Raw genomic sequence first — 25,327 nt, forward strand, 5'->3', positions numbered from 1 at the left:
ATATACAAAAGCATTCACAAAGACTTAATACCAACCCTAATAAATTTAACTAGTAAATTCCTCGTTGTATGCAGTGTTGTTGTAGCCATCTTGGTCCCAGGATATTAGAGAGAAAAGGTGGGGGAGGTAATATCTTTTATTAGACCAATTTCTGTACGCTTGAAAGCTTGTCTCTCTCACCAACAGAAGTTGGCCCAGTAAAAGAGATAACCTCACTCACTTTGTCTCGTTAGTAAATTCCTCCTCATTAATGCATAAACCAAGAAGTTTAATCCGTATAAGAAGATTCCAGATATGTCACTCTATATGTCACTCTGAAGCCTAAAATGTCTGTTGAGTCGGTGTGAAGCACTGGGAACAGCTACCAGTGTTGCTAAGGGCACTTCTTGTTCAGAATATCACCAGGTTCATTCATCACTGGGATTCTTGGTCTGTTATTGTCAAATTTTTAAGTTCTCAGCCATTTTGACTTGACAAATTATTCCCATGTGGCATCCAGCTGGTAAGGCATGTACGTATACTATGCCAAGATTCCTAGACCAGGGGTTCTCAAACTGGGTGTCGGGACACCTCAGGCGGTCATGAGGTTATTACATGGGGGGTCGGGAGCTATCAACCTCCACCCCAAACCCCGCTTTGCCTCCAACATTTATAATAGTGTTAAATAGATTAAGAAGTGTTTTTAATTTATAAGGGGGGGGGAGGGTTGCACTCGGAGGCTTGCTATGTGAAAGGGGTCACCAGTACAAAAGTTTGAGAACCTCTGTCCTAGACCATTGTGATATCAGTGGTAACTCAACCAATCATCAGCCTTACTCTACAGCTAATATGCACACAACAATATCTTTGGTTGTCTGAAGGAGACTACACAGATGGTGGATTATTTGACCCAGATGCCATTGTTCTGTAGAATAACGCACACAACAACAGAACCAGCACATACAGTAACTACAAATATATATAACCCCTCACTGTAGTACACACTTCTGATCTGCCAGCTGCACGAAACAACACAAATCTCCAGCACAACCCCACCCCCACCAAATGAAAATCAACACAATCACACACACCACCACTACCTGGGATTTGTGGTCTGTCACTGTTGACGTTCTCAGAAATTTTCAGCTTTTATATGCATGACTTTATGTATTACACCTTTGTAACAGCACGGGCTTTCAGCTACTAGTATTTTTATTAATGTGAAATGGTAGAATGGATCTGACTAGACAGCTGCCCATTGGCAGTACCTATACAGGGTAACCATTTACTCCATAATGGGCTGAATCCCACGGTTTAGGGTACGCCATGTTTGGTGGGGACAAGGAACCCAAATGGGACTCACAGCTGTCAGTTAGGTTTCTCCAGCCTCTACGGATAGTGTGGCCCAGCGTCTGACCTCATGGTTCACTAATTACGGAGGGAGAGGGGGAGTCTCAGATTGCATGGTCAGGGATGATGAGTCTTAATTTCATAGGTCCTAAACTGAACAGGAAAGCAGCTATCACTGGCCAGCCAGGGGGCTCAGAGTGCAGGTAGAGTTTCTTCCTAAAGTCCATCTCACATTCCATCACCACCAACCAATTGTATGGTCAAACCTTCCCCCCTACTCCAGGTTTCCTGCAATTCCACACCTGTAGAATTTGTCCCTTGGTCTAGCTATGACATCAGAGTGTGCTACCCTGCCAGGTTCTCACAATGCCAAAAAGAGCAGGGGCATGATGATTAATGTTACTCTCAGCTCTACTGGTTGGCCCACAGGTCCTGTGCCCTCAATATCCTGGGGCGTTTAGAGAAGATGCTGAGTCCCTCTGCCATTACCTCCCTTCATATGACAAAGATGCCAAACACAATCACCTCCTCTAAGGGGTAGCAGGAACAAGATTACTTCCAGACTGCACCGGGCTGGAAAGAGAGAGGGGAAATTCCTGTTCACCAGAACTGGGCTAATACTACAAATAAACCTTAAATAAATAAATATTTGTTTACATTTTGCTTGGGTAAGAATGGTCACCTTCTCCCTTGTGATTGTACTTTGGGGCATGGGGTAGAGAAAGGAGAGTGAGTAAAAATTGCAAGGTGAAGCCTTGACATTTTCAAAGCATGTGGATGCAACTGTGTAGGGCCCAATTTCACATAAATTGGGGCATACTGCATAAATGCCAGGAGAAGGCCTACAAAGTAATCCCTGGCCCTGGGGCATCAGGGCTCAGAGCTGATGAACGAGATGAAGGTAGGGGCTGCTAGGACCCAAATTGTTGTGTGGAGAAAGGAACCGTGGCTCTTTGAACAGCATGTTAATATCCCATCTGAGAGATGTGTGCCATAACAACTGGATTGATTCTAAATTACGAAGGACGCATAGCATCTTATTTATATCGCGGTTCTGTGTTGCTAAAGCTGCAGAAAAGTCAAAAGGTACATCTAGCTCTTCACTTCAGTAAAGCACTCTACATTGCTATGTAGATTTATTTATTTTTGCTAAAAATGTCAGATTTATTTATATTTTAAAAGTAAGTGTTCATTGCAATATTTTAAGCTTCACAGCAAAGAATTAGTGGACTACAGTTTATTATTAATTTACTACGGTTTGCCCCCATCTATTTACTCCCCATGTAAAATCACAGCATCTTATTACTTCTTCTCAGACTGAAAGGATGGGACACACAGTTACAAATGGAATCAGTGGGAAAGAGATGGTAGAGACAGGCACCTCTACTTCCATTTCCTTTCCTTCCTGTGAACTGTATAAAAGTATACCGCATCACTTTCACAACAACCACAGCATCTATCAACCACAGGCACAGATCTGAATACTTCAGTGAATCAATATTCTGCTATGTGCATCACATAATTTCTTCATGCCACCATGCAGACTTAATTTTCTGGGCAGGAGGGGAAGATGATATAATTTCAAAACTGTAGCAAATGGCCAGCTATAGCATGAATGCCCTTGATCCCACATTTAAATGCAAGATTTAAAGAAGGTGGGCTATTTAAATAAGCTACGCTTTCAATGGCTAGCTATTAAACATGTAGTCAAGCACACACTTGAAGATCACAGACACTACATTTGCAGCCTGCTTAATGTATTTATCTGGCCTCCATCACATATTTGAATTCTGTATAATGCAAACCTTCATTTAAACTAAGAAAAATCTTTTAACCATTAGAGCTGTCAAGATGACCTTCCAAATGTGAACCCGTGTGTGTTAGGTAGCTTGCAACAACAGCACTCAGAAAAATAAATTGCTTCCATTCATCTCAATGGGATGTTAATTCTGGAACTTAAATATGCAATTCTGGGGGGCCAGATATTCAAATAACTCAGGTGCATAAGTGGCAGGCATGATTTCTATACATAATTACCATAAATGCACACACAAATTGAGTAACTGAATGTGCAAATGATCAAACAATGTACAGAAATGGTAGCCATAAAAATACCTTGTATAATTTTTTATCACTGGATGATGCTCAGTGCAGTAGTTCTTTCACTAACTAAAGATTCTGTAATTAGACAAAGGCTGTATTCTCCCCTCATTCTTTGTAAAAACCTCCGATTGACACCAGTATGAGATCTGCTGTGGAAAGCAGTATATGGCTCTAACTTTGTAGGCCCAGCTATAGACCATAATTACTAATTGAATTCAGCCACACCCATCGAATAAGGTTAACACTGCTGGTTAGATATTTAAAAACAAACAAACATACTTACACTTTCTGGGATTGTTGGCAATCCAGTTACATCAGGAGTAATGAAGTACGAATGCTAATCAATGGGGTGGAGGGAAAACAAAATTAATATTTTGTGTGGAAAGAGACTAAGAGAGAGAGAGAGAGTGTGTGTGAGAGATAAAATAAAGCAGACCAAAACAACCTTCTACAACTTTATATATTTAAAGGTTAAGCATGAGTCAGGATTTAAATACAGACCAGATTAAACTCAGTACAGATGTAATTCACTAATTTACATTAATCCAGTGACTTCAATACTTAGACAAGGAATGAATTTGGTTCAATTAGTTTAACATATCATTAGTGTCCTAGCCTAAATCTTGTAGGAGAAAAAACTTTATTTATCCCATTTTCTTAGTGAGCATGTACTCTACAATTTAAAATAACTGCCTCTGTTTATATCGATCTATAGATTTATATCTATACCTAGATATAGATATTTGAACCACCAATATAAAAATCAAATGTATCTCTCATCAAACTTTAAAAAGATTAACTAGAACATGATGAAGTATATAAAAGTATATAAAAATTTTAGTATAGCTAATGTAATTTATTATTGCTATTTACTATATGCATGTAGGAAGATCTTACTGCACCAGATTGATGGACTTAAAGAACATTTTCCCCTTAACAATAATTAGTTTATTTCACATGAGCTAAAAAGTCCAAACACTAGCTATACAAAAAACAATGCATTACATGAACACTGTGCCCTGTGCATAATAAATAAACCAAGGTACAGATGTGCATTAATATATTTATGAAAGACAAAGAAAATTATTTTTCCAATTGCTAAGACCAAGAATACACCCAGATCAATGAAAAAGTCCTCTGTTTTCTGTTTATACCAAACATTGAATTCTTTTCTCCTCCCTCACTGCCACACGCACACACAGTATTTAAGGCCACAGAATATTATTCAGTAGTAACTTAGAAGTGAAACAATCAATGATTTTCTAACTGTTCATAATTTTAACAGAGAAATAATCAGTTCAATGATCAGAACAGCAGAGATGTGCTATGGGAAGCCATCACCCACTACTGCCAGACACCAGAGCCATGATTTGCTACAGCAGAACCTCAGAGTTATGGACACCAGAGTTATGTACTGACCAGTCAACCACACACCTCATTTGGAACCGGGAGTACAAAATCAGGCAGCAGAGACAAAAAAAAAAAAAAAAAAAAAAAGCAAATACCGTACAGTATAGTGTTAAATGTACACTACTAAAAAAAATAAAGGGAAAGTTTAAAAAAATAGATTTGACAAGGTAAGTAAACGGTTTCTGTGCTTGTTTCATTTAAATTAAGATGGTTAAAAACAGCATTTTTTCTTCAGCATAGTAAAGTTTCAAAGCTGTATTGAGCCAATGTTCAGTTGTAAACCTTTGAAAGAACCACCATACCGTTTTGTTCAGAGTTATGAACAACCTCCATTCCTGAGGTGTTGGTAACTCTGAGGTTTTACTGTATTTCCAGTGGAAATAATTTATACTCCAAGTACTGCAACGTATTATGAGGTCTCTTAGGGAGACACACAAGATCTTGTAATAGGTATGAAATTAACCAGTACTGGCCACTGTCATGCTTCTACTATTTAAAAAGTGGCAGTGAGATTAAATGTAGGATATTTATTCCATTTTAAATTGTGTTTTGCTTTTGTAGTCGGATTATAATTCACACATACTGCAGTTTTAAAATAAGGTTAGTATAAACAGAAATATATTAATAAAGATTGGGTTTTTAAGACTAGAAAACCACAGAATAATCATTTTCCAAAAGACCATATATGAACATCCTGAAATCAACAGAGACATCATCTGGCAAGTAATTATTTCTTTCATCGGTAGGATTTAGGTAGCCAGTTCTTTTAAACTCACCGATACTAGGTACGGCTGATTTTTCAGAACTTGCTCACTTGCAAAAAACATCTCTTGATTCTTATGCAACATGAGAGAAAAATCGAACATTTTGTTTTTTAAACCAAAAAATTACATCTGATTCATAACATTTTAACTATAAATGGAACTGGGGCAAAGATTTCATATGCGATAATCTTTTTAGAAGAATGAAAATGCTGAATGACTTAATCAGTAGAATTTCAGGTTCTGACCTTCTACATAACAATGCAAGACTCATTTGTTGAATATAATTAGCTAGAATAATATAACAGATCAACAGAGAATGCATAATAGCCATGAATAAAATGGCAGGGCATAAAATGTATCTGCAGGGTGATTAAGCAAAGTTAAAGATTGGGGGTTTTTGTATTTTTGTTGGTTGATGGAGTAGAAAATCTCATTATGTTGTGTGCTATATCTACCTAGGAGTTAGACTTTAGTTTTTTAACAATTAATGATGACATCACCCATGCCTGGGTTCCATATATTGAAACAAATTTCCTTGGTTGGACAGTTCTGATTTCACCTCCTTAGCATCAAAGCAGTCACACTGTGATATAAAAGCATCTCAGTGCAGTTGAAGTATAGGTATCAGTAAGAGTCCATAACTTTCTACCACCCCCCGAATAAAGCTCTATCTAGAGGTGCAGCTTTATGACTCACACACTCCAATGTACATGTAATCAGGGGAATGGACAGGCTTGAAGTGTGGTAATAATCAGACGGGTAACTCACTCATCAGATTTGTTACCCGTGTATATTCAGACCACAACTGGCTAACATTTCTGACAAAAGTGAACCATTATTACTTTTTATTCCTGTTAGCTACACAGGGCCAAAACATCAAAGGGCTTGTCTACACGGCACCACAGTGACAAACAGAGTGTGAACTGCAGAGCTCACGAAGCGTGACGTGCTAGCTGCCTTGTGTAGATGCTGCCGGTGCAAACTAAAAGATGTTTACTTCACAGTAATGTAGTGCTTCCAAAACAGGATGTTAACACAAACTAGGTACTTTTTAGTTTGCACCAGTAGCATCCATGTGGAGCAGTTTGCATGCCGTGTTTTAGTGAGCTCTGCAGCTGACACCTCAGCAGTACGGCTGAAGGGCGTTGTAAACAGAGTCTGAGAGTGTGTGACCTGGATTCCAGTATGGCTCACATATCAACAGAATGCTTTGATATGGTAAGTGCCATCTGAAGAATCTTTTTTTTTTTTTTTAACTAGTGCTGATGTGCGAGACGGAAAGACCACAGTTTGGCTTCCACATCCCAGGATGAGTTTGTGGAGTTTTTTCCAACTGTCAGCATCTTTTTACTTCTGCACCAAGAAATTTGATCTAGACCCACTCAGGGACAGTCAACAGGGAATTCCATAGTGCCATTTTTATAGTCATTTTTCAGACTATAACTTAACTTTAAATCTATTAGCATCCACAGTTTAAGACCTTGCCACTTACAATATGGGAGAAAGGGACATAACAAACAGACATAAAAATTTAAGCCAGGCTGCAGACTAAAACAGTTTCTGGAGTCCTGCAACAGTGCCAGTTACTAGGGCACATGGCTCTAGATCAAGTTCAGCAAGAACTTCTCACACAGTTTGACTGATTTAGTCCATATGTTTATTTGTTAAAGGTCCTAAAATTTGGTTCCACACCACTTCCTGTCTTTATTTGCAGCCCAACACTTGGCATTGGGTCTGCATTTATATAAGTACCTTTCATCTAAATGGATTCCAAAGCAAAAATTGTTTAGCACAGTACTCTCTCCTTCCCCCAGACACGCAGGGGATGATGGCCAAAGGAACAGCTTCCCTTCCAGTCAGCCCACAGTTTAGCTAATCCCACCTCTTCCCTCCATCCTCTTAACCCAAAGGAGAGGGGAACCCATAGGAGAAGCCATGATCCCTTTCTTGCTGCTGGCCAGACAAAGCCCCATCCCCTTTAAAGTATCATGGAACATATTTTAACACTGGCAATCTCTCTAAGATGAAATGCAACAACTGTAAAGGAGAACAGTAGCAATTCTCAAGAGGTAAGAGAGGCAATGAAGAAGTTTGCTATATCCAATTGTGACTACAGTAGAAATTTTAAATAGGAAGAATGTAAATTGCAATACTTTTGCAATACAATACTACAAAAAAATATATTCCACTTGGTTGTTCTCTTTAAAATAATTTGAAATATTTTGACGATGTTGAAACATTTGAGAGCCATAAAAATTATTTGAGGGCTGGATAAAATGAAAGACAAAGAGCTCAATCTCTTTAGTTTAGGGGCAGGAAGAAGAGTGAGAGGTAACTTGATTACAGTATGGGCAGAAATACTAGGTACTAAATTACTTCAATCTATCAGAGAAAGATATAACAAGAACCAACAGCTGGAAGCTCAAGCCAGACAAATTCAAATTAGAAATTTGGCACAAATTTTCAACAGTAAGGTTGATTAACCATTGGCACAAATACTAAGTGGTAGATTCTCTATCTCTCAGTGACTCTAAATCAAGACTGGATGTCCTTTTAGAAGATTAATATAAATCATAAAATAGGAACTGTAGAAAACTGATAAGGGAAGCAAAGGGAGCAAGGTGAAATCTATGGTCAATAGAGTAAAGGACAACTTTTTCAAGTACAACAGGAAGAAAAAGAATCCTAATAACAGAACCAGTTCATTAGTAGATGGAAATAGTTGAAATATCAATAATAATACAGAAGAGGCTTAAGTATTCAATACATATTTCTATTTTGGTACTTGGGAAAAAACAGATTATGCAGTCATATCATACAACAACTCTCTTTCCACTCCACTAATATCTCAGAAGAATGTTAAAAAGCAGCCACTAAAGTTAGATAGTTCTAAATCAGCAGGTCCAAATACCTTCCATCCAAGAGTTTTAAAAGAGCTGGCTCAGGAGCTCACTGGACCGTTAGTTTATTTTCAATAAATCTTGGAACACTGGGAAAGGTCCAGAAGACTAGAAGAAAGCTAATGTTGTGCCAATTTTTAAAAAGGGTAAACAGGATGACATCAATCCTGGGCAAAATAATGGATCAGCCAATATGGGTCTCAATTAATACAGAATGAATTGGTACTGGAATTAATGCAAATCAACATGGTTATATGGGAAAAAAGATAGTGTCAAAGTAACTTGATTTTTTTTGGATGATATTACAAGTTTGGTTGATGTAATATATTTAGACTTCTGTAAGGCGCTTGACTGGGTATCACATGACATTTTGATGAAAAATTATACAGATATAAAATTAACATGGCACACATGAAATGGATTAAGAGCTGGCTACTGATAGGTCACAAATGTAACTGAAAAGACTAAATCATTATCAAATGGAGGTGTTTCTAGGACCCACAGGATCAGTTCTTGACCCTATGCTCTTTAATGTTTTTATTAATAATCTGGAAGAATGCATAAAATCGTCACTGATAAAGTTTGCAGATGACACAAAATTTGGGGGAGTGGTAAATAAAGAAGAGGATAGGTCAATACCATAGAGCAATCTGGATCACTTTGTCAGCAAGCAAGCAAACAATATGCATTTTAATATCACTAAATGTAAATGTATACATCTAGGACCTAAGAATGTAGGCCACACTTACAAGACAGGGGACTCCACCCTGGGAAGCAATGACTTTGAAAAAGATTGGGGGCATGGTCAATAATCAGCTGAACATGAGCTGCCAGTGTGGCCAAAAGGGCTAATATAATCATTGGATGCACAAACAGGGGAAACTCATGTAGGAGTAGAGAGGTTATTTTACCTCCGTATTTGGCACTGGTGTGACTATTGCTGGAACACTGTGTCCAGTTCTGGTGTCCACAATTAAGAAGGATGTAGATAAATTGGACAGGGTTCAGAGAGGAGCCACAAGAATGATTAAGTGAGCTGTAGCTCACAAAAGCTTATGCTCAAATAAATTTGTTAGTCTCTAAGGTGCCACAAGTACTCCTTTTCTTTTTAAGAATGATTAAAGGATTAGAAAACATGCCTTATGGGGTAGACTCAAGGAGCTCAATCTAGTTAGCTTAACAAAGAGAAGGTTATGTGGTGATTTTATTACAGTCTACAAGTATTTACATAAGGAACAAATATTTAATAATGGGATATACAATCTAGCAGAGAAAGATATAACACAACCCAATTGCTGGAAGCCAAAGCTAAACAAATTCAGACTGGAAGTAAGGTGAAAATTTTTAACTGTGAGAGTAATTAACCACTGGAACAACATACCAAGAGTCATGGTAGACTGTCCATCACTGATAATTTTTAAATCAAGATTGGATGTTGGATGTAAATCAAGGAAGACCCCAATACTGTTAATCCAGATGCAGTCAGCAACCAGATTCCAATCATTTTAAGGACAGTTCACATTTTGAGTCAATTGAAAATATTACCCCAAACAATTCTAAACACAAATCGGAAATACTATATATTATATGCAAAAAACTTACAACCTAATGCTTCATTAATATTAAAAATTCAAAAGACAAAAAAGGTCAAGAACTGCAAAAATTTTGGTTCTCATATTAACATTAACTTGCCCACATTTGGCATGCTTCTTTATTTTTCTACCCAGCCAGTATATATTTTAGCATGCCATTCAAAAATACCATTTCACCCAGAAAAAATATTAATTATGAAAGGTGCAAGTGTCAAAAATCGGATGGGGTGGGGTGTAATAGGCACCTATATAAGACAAAGCCCCAAATATCGTGACTGTCCCTATAAAATCAGGATATCTGGTCACCCTATCTAAGGGAGTTGTACTCTTTGAAAAGCAAATCCAGTATGATAGCAGTAAGTGATGAGTACAACAGTTTGCTGTTCCTGTGGGAGCCATAATCCTCTACAATTTTAGGACACATTCCCACATCAGCTTACATGTGTGCAAGTTCATTGGTCTGGACCTGCAGAAATCTTTACACAGTTCAGTAAAACCCTCCCTACCCTTTTCCACACTCCACCCTGGCATGATCAAGCACAAATGGGAAAAGGTGCAACTGCAGGCAGGCAGTAGAAAAGCCAAGCTCAGACTGACATATGACATACCCTTCCCTACTCAGGTGTTCAGAGGCCATGGAGCGGATCTTGATCCACAGCAGGAGGAACTAAAGATACTCATCTGAGACAGCTGGCAATGAACAAGATAGGGAGTAGCATTGCCAGTTGCTATGGTAGCTTGCCCTCTTACCCATGCAGCAAACCTCAATTTCTGCTAGGTTAGGACTGGAGTCTGCATAGACACACACACACACATTTTACATAGTAAGTGAATACAGTATGGTAAGCCATTTTACAATAGGAGGCAATATGATGAGATGATAATAATTTAGCACCAATACCACAAGAAACTGAGTACATTTTTACAATAGAGAGACATTACACAGGATACCTACCACGTTTAAACTGACAGGAGTGTTTGCCTTTGGCACAGGGTGGCTATACAGTGATTTTAACATATCATTCAAGTCATTTTCCTACAGGAAATATTTAAAAAGAAATACTTAATAATCATATACAAAGAATACATATTCCACTTTAACAAATATATTTTCATTTCATCACAGATAATCTCATAGTGCAACTGCCATATATTAAAGTACAAGCACAATCTATTTTTATGGCTCAAAGAATGATCATCACTTGCAAGTTCTGAAGTCAGTTTTTTTAACATTTATTTTCTTTCTCTACAATTCCTGATATACACATGTAATTTAACCATGTTACTTGAACCCCTTCAAAACGGTTCAAGCTAAAAATGGTATTAACACAGTTTATCTGGCCTGACAACACCTTTCTAAAATTGTATTAGCCTTTGGACCTCTCTATACAACATTTAACTGAATTTATAATCAAGCAAAGATATGGTGGACTCTACATATGGCTTGGATCTGTACACAACATGGTTAGCACAAGTTTAATCACCATGGCAGTTAATGTGCCTAGGCTGCCACATGGTTGTCTTTCTGTGACCTGAACGGGTCACTATACTTATGTTGCTTCAAAGACAATTCTCCCTAATCATATCTGTGTTACTGAGTTGCCTGGGTCTTCTTTCCTCCCAGCTCTACATATAATAGGGTCTCCCAGGATGCATTTCCCTTTGGATTGCTTGTGGCGCTCCATGTATATGTCCTACAGGCACTCTAACCCCTACTTAGACGATGCGGTAGCACCTCTGAATTTCCCAAAATGCATTAACGCAAACATCATTAGGCAAAGCGGTACATGTGAATGCATACAGATGTCATACGGTAGTACAGTAAATAAAGTTGCTGTGGAAACACAACTCAAATGTGTTTTTTGTTACTGGGTCTGTTTAAGGTGTCACAACCTGGTTTCCAAACGGAATTGTACTTAGGAGTGATAATGGAACCTAGATCATGATTTTTATATTCATAAACTCGGTCCTAAATGGAACAGGCAAGCACAACAGTTTGAAATATTATAAAACAGTTTGGCTAATGAGATCAGGCTAAATGTGGAGAAAGGTTCAGCATGTCAGCAGAACTGTACATTCAACTTTCATATAAACTGAACCAATTTGTCTGAAGAGGGCTGCCATCTCTCTATGCAAAGATGGGTGGAATTACTCAGGTATTAGCAAATAAGGCCTTAGGTTTAGATCTTTGACTGGGTCAGGGAGACAAGAAGGAGCTCTCTGATAGATTTATTAGTCCAAGAGACAGGGGACAAGGCAGTACACCAAATCGAATACTTTCACTTTGTACAGTGCCAGAAAGAACTTCTGGCCCACTAAAACGTAGAGTTCTTTAACATATACTATAATAAAGTTGCAGCTTTGTCAGCTATACATTGAACTACTATTTATTTGTTTAGTGCCAACAAGCAATGAGAAAGACCCAAAGGTAAAGACGGTCCTTGCCCTGCATGAGCCTCGTCTTTCAAGCATAACCTCAATAAAAAGTCCCGACTATTACAATTAAATAGTAAGATTAAGACAAAACAAAATTTAATATGATTTAATATGCTAACAACGGGAGTTCAGTGACCATTACAATCCGTTTTACTTAAGTTAATGCAACTGGGCTATTATATTTTCTTTATACATAAAATTTTATTGTTTTCTTTAGTCTGTTTCCAATAGATATAATTATTGCATGTATATTCTTTCAATCTCAACATCTGCAGCCAACAGCATATGGCTAACTTTTTTCTCTTTTGAAAACGACCATCTAGTATACCTAGATACTTGAAGCAGGAAAGTTTATCTTTAATACTTTTAATAAAGACAGATGCCAGTATTTTCTTTCCTGAGTAATCCTGTGAATGTATCTAATTGCTCATGAATATGCAAACTAAACTATCATGATTCTTCACTGAGTGCTGCAAGCAGTTTCCCCCTTCTAGTCAAGATGACAGTATGACGAAGTAGTTTTTAGTTAATATGAAGGGCAAAGTAGTACATCAAATCTAATGCAGTTCAGAAAAAGTGTTTGTATCTGATAGTTCCTGAGATTTGGGGTTTATCTGGTTAACAATCAACATATCATAGAGTTCTCCAGTGGCTTGACACTCTGCTCACACTTAGCCCAGGATTTGTTTACAGAAGGACTCTGACACTTTGCTGTAGTATGTTCTCAGCAGCTTTTAAAAATTAATACATGACATCCACATAATAGTGGCAGCAGCATATCCAATTTTTTTTTAATTCCATTGGGATATGTCAAACTTCTGACAACTTACAAAATTAAAATGCATACATTTTTTATTTTGTTGCAAATTTTAAATACATTGTTCAAACATGCAGACAGTATGAAACAGCTTTGTAGGATTTAAAATTATTACGATTAATTTCAAGTAAAATAGTTTATTAGATGTAAACAAGTATCTAAAAGTACCTGTTCTTTAGCCAAATAATCTGCCAGAGTATTTAACAACTTGTAGTATACCTCAAACCATGGCAGGTAACTGTAAAATAGAAATATGTATATTGTTACTATTTTTACCAAATATAATAAGAAAATTATTGTCTATTTTCCAGTGTCCCATAATATTATTGCAGATTAACTTTAATCATACTTCCATCATAAACATTTTGAGCAAATGCTAACTTGCGTATTTTTTTATTTATGACAGTATATTATTTCCAGGAAGCATACTAATTACATTTCTTAAAGTTGTGCTTGTTATACAAAACTATACTTTTAAACATCCAGTTCAGCAGTACCATTAATGCTTATATTTCAGCACTTCATAGGAAAAATGCAATAGGTAAGCCATTTCTGGTTATACAGTAAGACAAACAAGCATTACAGACACAAAAGTGAAGAAAGATCTCAAAACTGTTTGATTTTTCTAACTATATTTTAAGACCAAAAGCATTTCAAACATTCCTGAGTGGATATAAATGTAATTCATCATGTGCTTAGTGGCTATCGTTCCATGCACTCATGCGACTTCTTTTTGTGAAAATTAGATTTGCCTTAGACCTCAGTCCTATATTGTGTAGTTCATGAGCAGACTGCCATAACTGTATGGAACCCCCATGAAGTCTCTAGGGCTTTCTGTGGACAAAACAGCCCACACACACAATACCCCATGCAAGATTGGGTCCCTAAAGCACTATTATAGATTCAAAAATATTTCAAATAAATATTGGTCTCTCTGCAAAATAATCTCTACATAGAGACTTGAGAAGCCATGTTCATGTACAGATATTAGGCATGTACATGTACAAATATATGAACATAAAGAATATTTAATAATCTTCAAACCCAAGTCTGCAGATCGCATGCATGCGGCATTCTCAGACCTCAAGGTAGTTATCAGATAACAAACGTGGTCCCGATCTTTCCAGTCCTTACACATATCGGTAACTTTGCATCAGCAAATTATTGTGTGTCCAGATGGTGGGCTTTTATCTCTGACGTCACTAATGACTGGACATTAATTCTTTTAAAATGTAAAAAAAAAAAAAAAAAAAAAAAATTTCATGCACACAATTTAAATTTAGTCAATCTTACCATTATTACCCAGAACAATACCAAAATAAATTACATATGTACAAGCTACTATGTACGTTTTCTTCTGTTTTAGTATTTCATCACAAACATAATGGTACCAGCAGAATACTGCCAATTGAATACTACAAATTCTATAATTGGTTTAAAAGTTTTGGGAGGAAGCCTTTTTTTAAGGCTTATTTCATTAGCAAAATATTGTAATGTAATTTTATCACATAGAAACCCACAGATGTACATTGTACAGGATATTAAGAAATACTGTGAAATACTGCATTTATAACAGCCAATACCTGTTTTGGATATATTTGTGAAGTTTAAAGGCTATGCATCAGAGAGTATTATGCTAGCTGCATGCCAATTGCCAAAGAAAACACCCAGGATAAAGATTCTAGAAGCTTTTCCTCAGAGGAAAGGGAAACCTGTTAAAGTAGTTTTCATGGAGATCTGAGTTGGTGTGGAAGCCAGTCTTGTCCAATGAGTGGACTGAAGAGTTAAGATTTTTTCATAAAAGCTCAGGTGACCAAGCCAAGTAAATAGAGGGCCAGGCGGAAGAAACAGAATCTCCAGTTTTCAAGTCAGGGAATGGTATGAATTTATTATTTTAGTTTGAGTTTGGGACATGATGATTGTTTACATTACAAAGTAATCTTAAGGAGGACTTGTGGCACCTTAGAGACTAACCAATTTATTAGACCATAAGTTTTTGTGAGCTGTACCTGTAGCTGTAGCTCACGAAAGCTTATGCTCTAATAAATTGGTTAGTCTCTAAGGTGCCACAAGTCCTCCTGTTCTTTGTACGGATACAGACTAACACGGCTGCTACTCTGAAAAAAATAATTTTAGTTTGCTATTCTTATAGTTACTTCACTGTTGGTTCTTATAGTAATTCCTCTTTTGCCTGATTCAGTTTTCCTTTTCTATCTTTGTATGTTTGGGAATAGCCCATTACTAAAGTTATAGTCTGAGAATCAATGTTATCTTCTAATCTATTTTCCCACATCTTATGGAGAATGTTTTATTAAAAATAATAGTAGCAGTGTTCAAAAGGGATGAAATAGCAGCTGATTTTACTGCCTTTGCAGCACACTACTAAATACTGTAAGAGAAATCCAGAAAGAAGATTATTAAGCCATGGAAATAAACAACATTATTAGTATTAATTACATGCCTACAGAGTGTTTGGAGCTGCATAAGACAAGTATAAAAACAGTCCCTGCCTCATGGAATTTAAATTGTAGAAGGCTGACATAGAGGAGACGGGAAACATTGGAAGCCAAAGCTAACGTGCAATGTTTTTCTTTTTCTTAAATATTATTTTGCATTTGCTTCCTTTAGGCAGGGTTTAAAAATAAGACTTTTGGAGGAATAAAGGAAAGGATGGTTTGCTTGGAGAATCAGAAATAGGAATCAGAGTAGCAGCCGTATTAGTCTGTATTTGCAAAAAGAAAAGTACTTGTGGCACCTTAGAGACTAACCAATTTATTTGAGCATAAGAAATAGGAAGTTATTCCATGTCAAAGAGGCAGTGCAGAAAAATGCACAAAGATAGCGGACCAGCAGAAGGAAATAAATGGTGTTGTCTGTATCTGCACTTCTGAAGAATGACAATTCATGATCCATGGGTCAGGTGAAACCCAGAGGAAACTGTAAGGTGTTCAATTTATCTACCTAAGAAAAACTTCATTGATTCTGACTGACTTTTATCCAAGGATTTTACTCCAAGGAGTTTCAGGATTTAAAATCTGATCTTTGACCACTAGAAAGCTTTCCACAGAATATAAAAGCCCATCCTATGTTTTCCATGTGTCTAACCAGACATGTCTGTAAGAATAAATTAATGGAGGGTTGTGAGGGGTTGATTGTTTCCACAAATGGAGACAGAAAAAACAATATTTTCCATTTGGCATATTATGCCAGTTCCAAATATCTCACCATTATTTGTTTGTTAGTTTTTTTAAAAAGCACACACTATTCTGCAAGTATGACTATGCAATACACATAAAATATGGCATCTATACCATCTGATTTAAAACTGCCTGGTTTCATAATTCTAACATTTATTTATGAAAGGCTATAACCCAAAAAAGGGTCAATAATATGCAAATTTTCAGAGGCAAGCATGCAAAAGGGAGCATTTATTTTGAAAACTTTCCTATTTAAAAAGATTTTTAAATGTATATGTCAAATATTACCTCTCCCCCACATTGCAATTTTATCAAACTCAAGGTTTTAAAATGTGAACTGGTTTTTAAAAAGTGGGATAAACTGACTGATGGTAGTTCTGTACCAAGTGTATCTAGCATACAGTAGAACCTCAGAGTTACGAACTGACCAAACACACATCTCATTTGGAACCAGAAGTACACAATCAGGCAGCGGCAGAGACAACAAACAAACAAACAAAACCAGATATGTTACAGAACTGTGATAAATGTAAACTACTAGAAAAATAAAGGGAAAGTTTAAAAAAAGATTTGACAAGGTAAGGAAACTGTTTCTGTGCTTGTTTCATTTAAATTAAAATGGTTAAAAGCAGCATTTTCTTCTGTATAGTAAAGTTTCAAAGCTGTATTAAGTCAATGTTCAGTTGTAAACTTTTGAAAGAACAACCATAACGTTCTGTTCAGAGTTATGAACATTTCAGATTTCAGAGTAGCAGCCATGTTAGTCTGTATTCGCAAAAAGAAAAGGAGTACTTGTGGCACCTTAGAGACTAACAAATGTATTTGAGCATTAGCTTTCGTGAGCTACAGCATCCGATGAAGTGTGCTGTAGCTCACAAAAGCTTATGCTCAAATACATTTGTTAGTCTCTAAGGTGCCACAAGTACTCCTTTTCTTTTTGCGAACATTTCAGAGTTACAAACAGCCTCCATTCCCGAGGTGTTCATAACTCTGAGGTTCTACTGTATCTTTAAAATGGCAGAGTTTGAAACGACTTAGCTATTTTAGCTGTTCATATATCAATATGCTCACAAAAACAAGTGGCAATGTGTTAACATCTCTCATTATTTCAGCTGAGGCTGATTAGCTTTGACTTTGAATGAAAATATTTTTCCCTGAAGCAGCTTTTGGGAAATATATGCCTGCACCCTAGCTAATTCACAAGAGTAGATAGTCCCAGTTCTGTGTAGTTCAGAGACACTGACCTGTCCAAGAGAGTTGACAAATTTGAACTAGTATTTATTTTTTTATATAGATGATGGGTAAGGTTTAAAATATTGGAAAATTTGATGGGATAAAAAATAAAAATAAAGATTTCAAGAATCTGCTTCTGTCTGAAGAAACACACATCTCCCCAAACTGTGACGACTTCAGATGTCTTGCCCAATATGTGACTGCAGCTCACACTGAAGCAGATGTCTTTCTGAAATCTGCTAGAGGCTTTAGGCTCCTGCAGAGAGTCCGCAAGTCAGCAGAGTTTGGGCTGAAGCAGCCTGTTTCCTGAAAGCTGCTACAGACACACACTAGACAGTTAGCCTTTTTTAAAAGGCTTTAATGCACATTGTGCCGTCTGTTAACTACATCTGAGTCCATATCTCAGTGCTTTAACAGACGTTTATGCTACCTGGTAGTATTTATGGTAGTTAAAGTGTGACTTTACTGCATAACTTGATTACAGTATTTGCTCTTCAATACCCTAGGATATAATTGTTCAGTGTACCCCACCACACTTAACTAAAGGGCACTCAGTGAATGTTGTGTGTTATGGTGAAACACGGACTATAAAATTCCACAAAATGATTGCTTCTGGAAGTTTCTTCCTGATAGATTATCTTTCCTGTTATCTTTTGGAAATATGTTAATAGTAGAGTTTATTGGGTGACTGAAATGCAACATATATGTCTAATGGGGAAATTGTGAACTGCAAAACCCAACACATATCAAACACTGTACCATATAGCAAATAAAAAGTGACTTTCTCAGTCTAATATAGTGATGTAGATTCGTGTTTTGTTCTAAGTATATATCTACAAAATCATCGTACAATTTATAAATTACAGAATCATTTTTCATACTGGTCACGTGGTGTTAGTTTAGACTATCCATCAATTTTCCTGTGTTGTGCCATGTAGCAACATCTCAGCAGTAGTACTACAGTATCTTTTCCTACTGAAGTGAGCTGTAGCTGACGAAAACTTATGCTCAAATAAATTTGTTAGTGTCTAAGGTGCCACTAGTACTCCTTTTCTTTTTGCGAATACAGACTAACACGGCTACTACTCTGAACCCTTTTCCTACTATGTTTCTCTTTTCAGTAGAAAACACAAAGCTCTAAAATATATGTCCCTTGACTTCTGAGTCTTCATTTTTCATTATCAAGAGCACACTGTAAAAACAAGTGTTCCCATTTTAATCTCACATAATGCTTATATTTATCTCTAACAATCCATGAACTTAGCTCCCACTTACTACAAAAACACAAATTGATACAATATTAAAATAGATGCAGAGAGAAAGGTCATATTCATATTCTGAAACTAGTGATGCTTAGCACACAGCTAAGACAGGTTTTCCTTCCTTATAAGTAGGCATACTTACTGTGCTTCAAATATTTCTTCCTTTAAGAAAAAATAAACTAATTTTATATGCCCACATTCTAGCTGCTAACAAAAATTTGAATTATAAAAAATAAAGTGAAGGAAAACAAAGTAAAAATCTTAGTTGAATACAATGTTTTAAATACTACAGTAGAAAGCCTTTTACTTCATAGTTGGAATACTAAAACAATAATTACCTTTAGCTTAAAAACTGTTAAAACCATAGAAAATTAGGTTAAAATAATTTTAAGCATGCCACTTATAACCAAAAGAGCAAGGGAAGCAAAACTTAATTCACACAGTTGCAGAAAACAAAAAGAACAAAATATACACATCATCCTGACAGCACAAAACTAATTAAAAAAAAAAAAACAACCTCAGAGTGGTTTTTAAGCAAATCTTTTTTTCAGGTATCCAATAGTGCAAATTAAGTCCAGTGTTTCTGCCCAGATTTTTAACTTTATTTTCTTTAAAATACTCCAACAGTGCACTGCAAAGAGGGGAAAAGAAGGCAATTGGACCTCCTGAATATTTTTTTTTCTTGGGTGTGATTATCTAATAGGTGCTAGTAATTATATGAGAATTTTATTCTTAAAACAAATGCTTAACTGATCGTTTCTCTTTATATTGAAAAAGAAAATATATGTAAAAGCAGCACTGCATTCATATGCACCACTGCAAAAAAAGTCAGCATGTGTGCATAACAGAAAAAATATCAGTGAGGAAATGTGTCAGTTTCAAGCTCACAGAGACGACTGTACGTGTTTAAAAATTACTTTAAAAGTGATGTGATACAGTATTATTTGTCACTGGACAATAGAGGCTCTTGTCGAGCAACGGTAGCCTAATATCAAAGCCTGAGCTTGCAAACACTTATTCCCATTAATAATCTCATTGATTTGAACAGGATTACTTGTGAAAGTATTTGCAGGATTCGGACAATCTTGATAGAAAATGAGCCTTAATGCTTTTATTAAAAATAAATATGGGCTCCAAACTGCCACACTGATTTATTTTGAGTGCAATTAAAAAGAAAAGTCTCTAAATAAGGAAGCACTTGCTACCCAAGTTTGAACTCATACAAATATGTATGATCAATTTATTATATTATTATTTCACTGCCTTACAATAACAACAAAAGGCTTGAAGCCCCATTGTGGTAGCCACTGTAGAAACACAAAGGAAGATATGCAATGGAGTTTTCATAAGTACCTAAGTGACTTAGGCTGCTAAGTCTCCTCTCCAGAGAGGGCTCAGGGTGAGATAATGCACGCTATGGGGGAGTGATTTCCAAAGCATACTCATGTGTTGTGCATTATCGGTCCATGAAGACCCTGTTGGTGCATACATCTACACAGACCAACTAATTTGTGCACTTCAGGAATCACACTCCCACAGCGTGCAACTCCCTACCATGCAGACAAGCCCTCAGACTCTTGGGAGCCTAAATCTCATTGATTTGCAATGAGATGTGAGCTTCTAAATGTCTAAATTACCTTTGAAAATAGGACTTCAGCTCCTATCACTTTTGAAAACTTTACTCATGGTCTCTGCCCTGAAGAGTTTACTATGTATAAGCTTCTGAAAAGCAAATATGGAAAAACTTGACAATCTATTCATTCACTGGCATATGAGGTGCTATGACCAATTTTTCTTGGAATGAAAAGAATAAATCCTATAACTCAACTTCTGCAACACAGATCATGAAAATGAAAATTTAATGCTTTTAAAATCCAGGAGATTGTATCTAAAAATGTGCACATTGCGGTCATGAAAAAAACACTACCACAAGATATTTCATGGGTAATTTAAAAAGCGTATTTAGCATTTTTTTCTAATCCAAAGTAGCAACAAGGCAGGAGCTCAAACTTTTATTCAAAGTCATGCATCATCTTTGTTGCAGTAAGTAGACTTCCACCTCACTTATACTTCTACAATAGCTCTGATAAAACTTTTACATTCATGAGTCAAAGGTTAAATAAAGGAAAGGAAATGTTTTCTGTCAAATAGTCAGGTAACCACTAACAGTCCTGAACTAGCAGCAGGAATCTAACTTCTAGTAATCAAATAAAACTAAGGAAACCGCCTTTCCGTAGCTAAATGTCTAATGTCTAGGGGCTACTTTTCTGTCTGGAAAATTGACACAAAATGTGCAAAATTGAAACATTCTGCTTCTAAGGGATTTGCCTAAAGGAAGAGTGAGAAAGCTTCAAGCATGGTCTGAGTTGAAGAACTACAAAGGCTTACCATATAAACCTGTCTTCCTTATTAGAGCATTTCATTTGGAAATGTAGGTGACAATTTTACAGTCATAAAATTTCATTAATCAAATCTAAGGCAGAAAATTTTTAATGATGTCTTGCATTTCTCAGTGTACATAAGGTCAATATTAGAAGCAGTCAGCAACTGCAAAATTTTAACAAAATGAATCACAGCTGTAATAGTTGGCCTTTCTATTCAAACAATGTAGTTGTAGACAATAAAACATTAATTTAGTATTGCTCAATATCTGTAGTACATGTTTTTTCTAAATATTATCAAAATATTTAGTAATAAAATATAAAAGAATCACATTTCCCCCCATGATAACAGAAGAATACTTAAAATTTACAAACATATTACAGGATATCAATCAAATCTGAATTTGCAAACATTTGCCATTATTCATATAAAGAAGTGAATTGGAAAAAAGACCCAATCTAGCACACAGACACAACAGGGTATATTTAAAAAACACTCTGAAGGGGCACCCCATTGTGCTTACATACTAGAGGGCATGTTAGCTGAAAAGTTCGGAGGGGACCACGCACACAGCAGGAGTCTACATTGTGAGCTTCACAAAGCAGTCTTAAAGAGTCCTGCAAAGAATCATGCACAACTAATGGACGTGAATCCAACAGATTTTTTTTCTGGATTCACTATATGGTTGGTTTCCCACTTATTTCTAATGGGCTTTGGGTTTGGTAGCTGGAATCAGAATCTGCACAATCATTTAAGGTACATTGTATCAATGTCTCTTTCTTTAAAATTAAAAGATGTTAAATCTATATACTGGGTTATTTTTCTTTCACTGTGTCAACATAAACAAAATATACTTACACTACATGCCACCTTATAGAAAACTTTGAAAAAAACCTTCTATCTTAGAGACAATTCTCCCTGTATACACCCACCCACCTACAGTCTGCATTTTTCTTCCTCTTCTTTTATTACTGTAAGCATTTTCATGAGTACAAGAAGAGTACATCTTGTGGTATTTATTCTCCTGTGGCTACAATGTCAAAACTGGTTTCCTCATATTAAAGTTTCGAGTGAAGAATAAACTACAAGAGAAGTGAACCCATTAACTACAAGACGGGCAGTATTTCACAGCCAGCTGGAAGCCGCCACTTAATGACATCATGTTTACCTCAGCAGGACTGCCACCGATCAAATCTATTTCTTTAGAGGTCTGGCACTGACTAGCACATAGCAAGGTGCCATCCATAAAAGGAAGCTACAGGTGAAAGGAAGGATCCCTGCTTTTGTTCTGCTTTCCACCTGCGCACTCAACAACCCACCCAATCTCTTTACTTTCCTCTCTCCTTTCTGCTTGGCCTGCTCCTGCTTCCCCATACAACCTTCACAGGCTGTACTGAATTTAGTTACATGTAACTGTGGCATTATGCCCCATATTCTTCATAGAGATATTGTTATGATATGATTAGGGCATAACTATGATGTATCTTATACACGATAGGTCATGTGACATATCATTGAAAAGTTATGATTTACTGAATATGATTATCCTATTTGTATGCATGTATCATTTTTGTATCTGAAGTTAGGAATATTGTCTATGCATCTATTACAAATGTGTTTACACCTGGGGAATGCCCATAGGCAGAATGCAATCAGTCTAGATGGCAGGTTGGGAAGGACCAGTAGGGAGAACAATAGGTCTTTGAAGATTCTAAGCTCTCACCGGGAAGCCTTCCTGGGGATGCTGCAAACAGCCTCTGAGTCATGGCTGCGGTGGCCCTACAGGGACATATGACCAAGTCACCTGGTACTGGACTCCATCATAACGCTAGTGTTTTTCCACTGATGGGAGTGGGAATCAAACTGCGAGACAAAGGGTTTCCAACATACGCAAAAGCTATTTAAGGCAGAGGAGTGACATCATCATGGTTCGCTCTTCACTGACTCCCTGCCCAAGAAAGAGGACTGCTGGAAACACCTGAGAAACAAAAAGACTGAACTGGGGGAAAAGGGCTCAACCCAGACTAGATGGTTGTCTAGTCTGTGAAAGGAATTACTGGAGTTTTAAGCTGCAACAAGTGTAGCTTGCCTTCAAGAATCTGGCTAAAACATTACGGGTGAGAATTTACTACACATATCCAATTTCTTTAGTATATTAAACTTAGATTGCATGTTTGTTTTATTTGCTAGGTAATCCTCTTTGATCTGTTTGCTATCCCTTATAATCACCTAAAATCTATCTTTTGTAGTTAATAAACTTGTTTTGTTTTGTCTAAAACCAGCGTGTGGAAATCATAAATGTGGGACAGAAAACTGTATATTCCTCTCCACATTGAGGGAGGGGGTGAATTTCATGAGTTTATGCTCTACAGATCTCTGCACAGCACAAGATGGTACAATTTTGGGTTTGCCCTATGGATGGGTGTACTTGAGTACCGGGCAGTTCCTTAGCTGAGCCTTTCCATTCAGAGCCAAGCTCAGCATCTGTGTGAAGCTGCAGCTGGATATGTCCCTACCTCTATGTGTGGTGGTAAAGTGCAGTCTGAAGCCTGAAGGAGGGCTCGGCAGACTGCACAGCAGTACAGTGTAAAGCGAACCTAGGCTGGTGGATCAGGCAGACTCAGTGGTACCCCTGTTCCAAGTGGCATCCCGGGGGGAATCCATCACAGTTACCATTTCAGTTTGCTAAATGGGGCCCTCTTCATCTTCTGCCCTTGATCTTCCCCCAATTTGCCTTTATTAAAGCTACAGGAAACAATCTTAAGCAATCCTTAAAAGAACAGATAATGTTGATGCAATCAAAAATTAATCTTTTGTTCAAGAACTTGCATCAATTTAAGATTTCCTTTGTATGTGGTGAATCTTTAAAATAAAAAAAAGCATACACTGTGGATACTCAGATGCAATTCTAGCACAAATCTGTGTGTGAATACTAACACATTTGGCCACTGCTAATGAATTTTGGATGCACAGTACAGACCATATTGGATCCGAATATGTATCTATCAGAAATACATACATTCTATCAGCAAAGTTTCAATGCAATCTCAAACAGCCAGCTGCTAAAGCAAATGAAATCTCATATTTGTAAACTGCGCATTTTCAGTATTAAGGACTACTTAATACAATCACCTTACAGTACTTGATGCTTTTATATTGTACTCCATTTGTACAAAGAAAACAGTGGAAAAACAATACTCATCCTGTTGGAGATAAAGATTTAACGTGTTACAAAGTAACAGCATGATCTTTTTGAAAACCAAAAGGCAGCATTCTACTCCTGAAAAGATTTCTTTGCACTCAGAGTTAACGATGTTTTTCCACACCCTCCCTCTCGAGTTAAAGATGAATATTTTACCAATCCAGAAGTACAGTTTTATAAAAGTTGGTACAACTATGTATTCGGCATTGCATTGTAAATTTGAAATTGTCACAACAGAAGCAATAAAGGCAATGTTTTTATTATGACTCAGTGAAAAATTATAGCTTGCCACTTTTCATTTCACTAGTTATTTCTACAAAGTAGCAGACCATCAGCCAGATCCTCAGCTGATTCATATTAACGTAGGTTCCACTGATTACAGTCCAGCTATGCCAATTTACACCAGCTTAGGATCTGGCTCCAGTACTTATTTTTAAGTAGACAGAACTACAGTGTGTGGAACTGATGAAGCATTTATTATGACAACATTAGAGATAAGTCAGACAACGTTAGAAGAACAAGTAGAAAACGTTATTTCTTCATCTGATGTGGAAAGGAAGGGTTGTGGGCAAAGGGAGTGAGCTAAAACAGTCACTCTCAGTCTTTCTAGACTACTGTACCCCTTTCAGAAGTCTGATTTGTCTTGCATACCCCCAAGTTACACCTCACTTAAAAACTATTTCCTTACAAAATCAGACAT

The 25,327-nt window shown here is 36.8% G+C and overlaps 1 protein-coding gene across 2 annotated transcripts in view; it reads right to left on the minus strand.

Moving 5' to 3' along the window:
* Window positions 1–25,327, minus strand: part of DENND1B (DENN domain containing 1B) — a 237,433-nt gene that overhangs the window by 101,563 nt on the left and 110,543 nt on the right. Inside the window, exons 6-9 of one of the 2 annotated variants that reach the window (XM_084637445.1) lie at window positions 13,520–13,589; window positions 11,054–11,134; window positions 5,619–5,678; window positions 3,716–3,769 (exon numbers count right to left, since the gene is read on the minus strand). In XM_084637445.1, the coding sequence (XP_084493571.1) occupies window positions 3,716–3,769; window positions 5,619–5,678; window positions 11,054–11,134; window positions 13,520–13,589 (265 nt within the window). The remainder of the gene's footprint in view (window positions 1–3,715; window positions 3,770–5,618; window positions 5,679–11,053; window positions 11,135–13,519; window positions 13,590–25,327) is intronic. The other variant, XM_084637446.1, reaches the window with a different exon arrangement.

The sequence above is a fragment of the Lepidochelys olivacea genome (assembly GCF_965140295.1).
Source record: "Lepidochelys olivacea isolate rLepOli2 genome assembly, chromosome: 8".
Taxonomy (NCBI): Eukaryota; Metazoa; Chordata; order Testudines; family Cheloniidae; genus Lepidochelys; species Lepidochelys olivacea.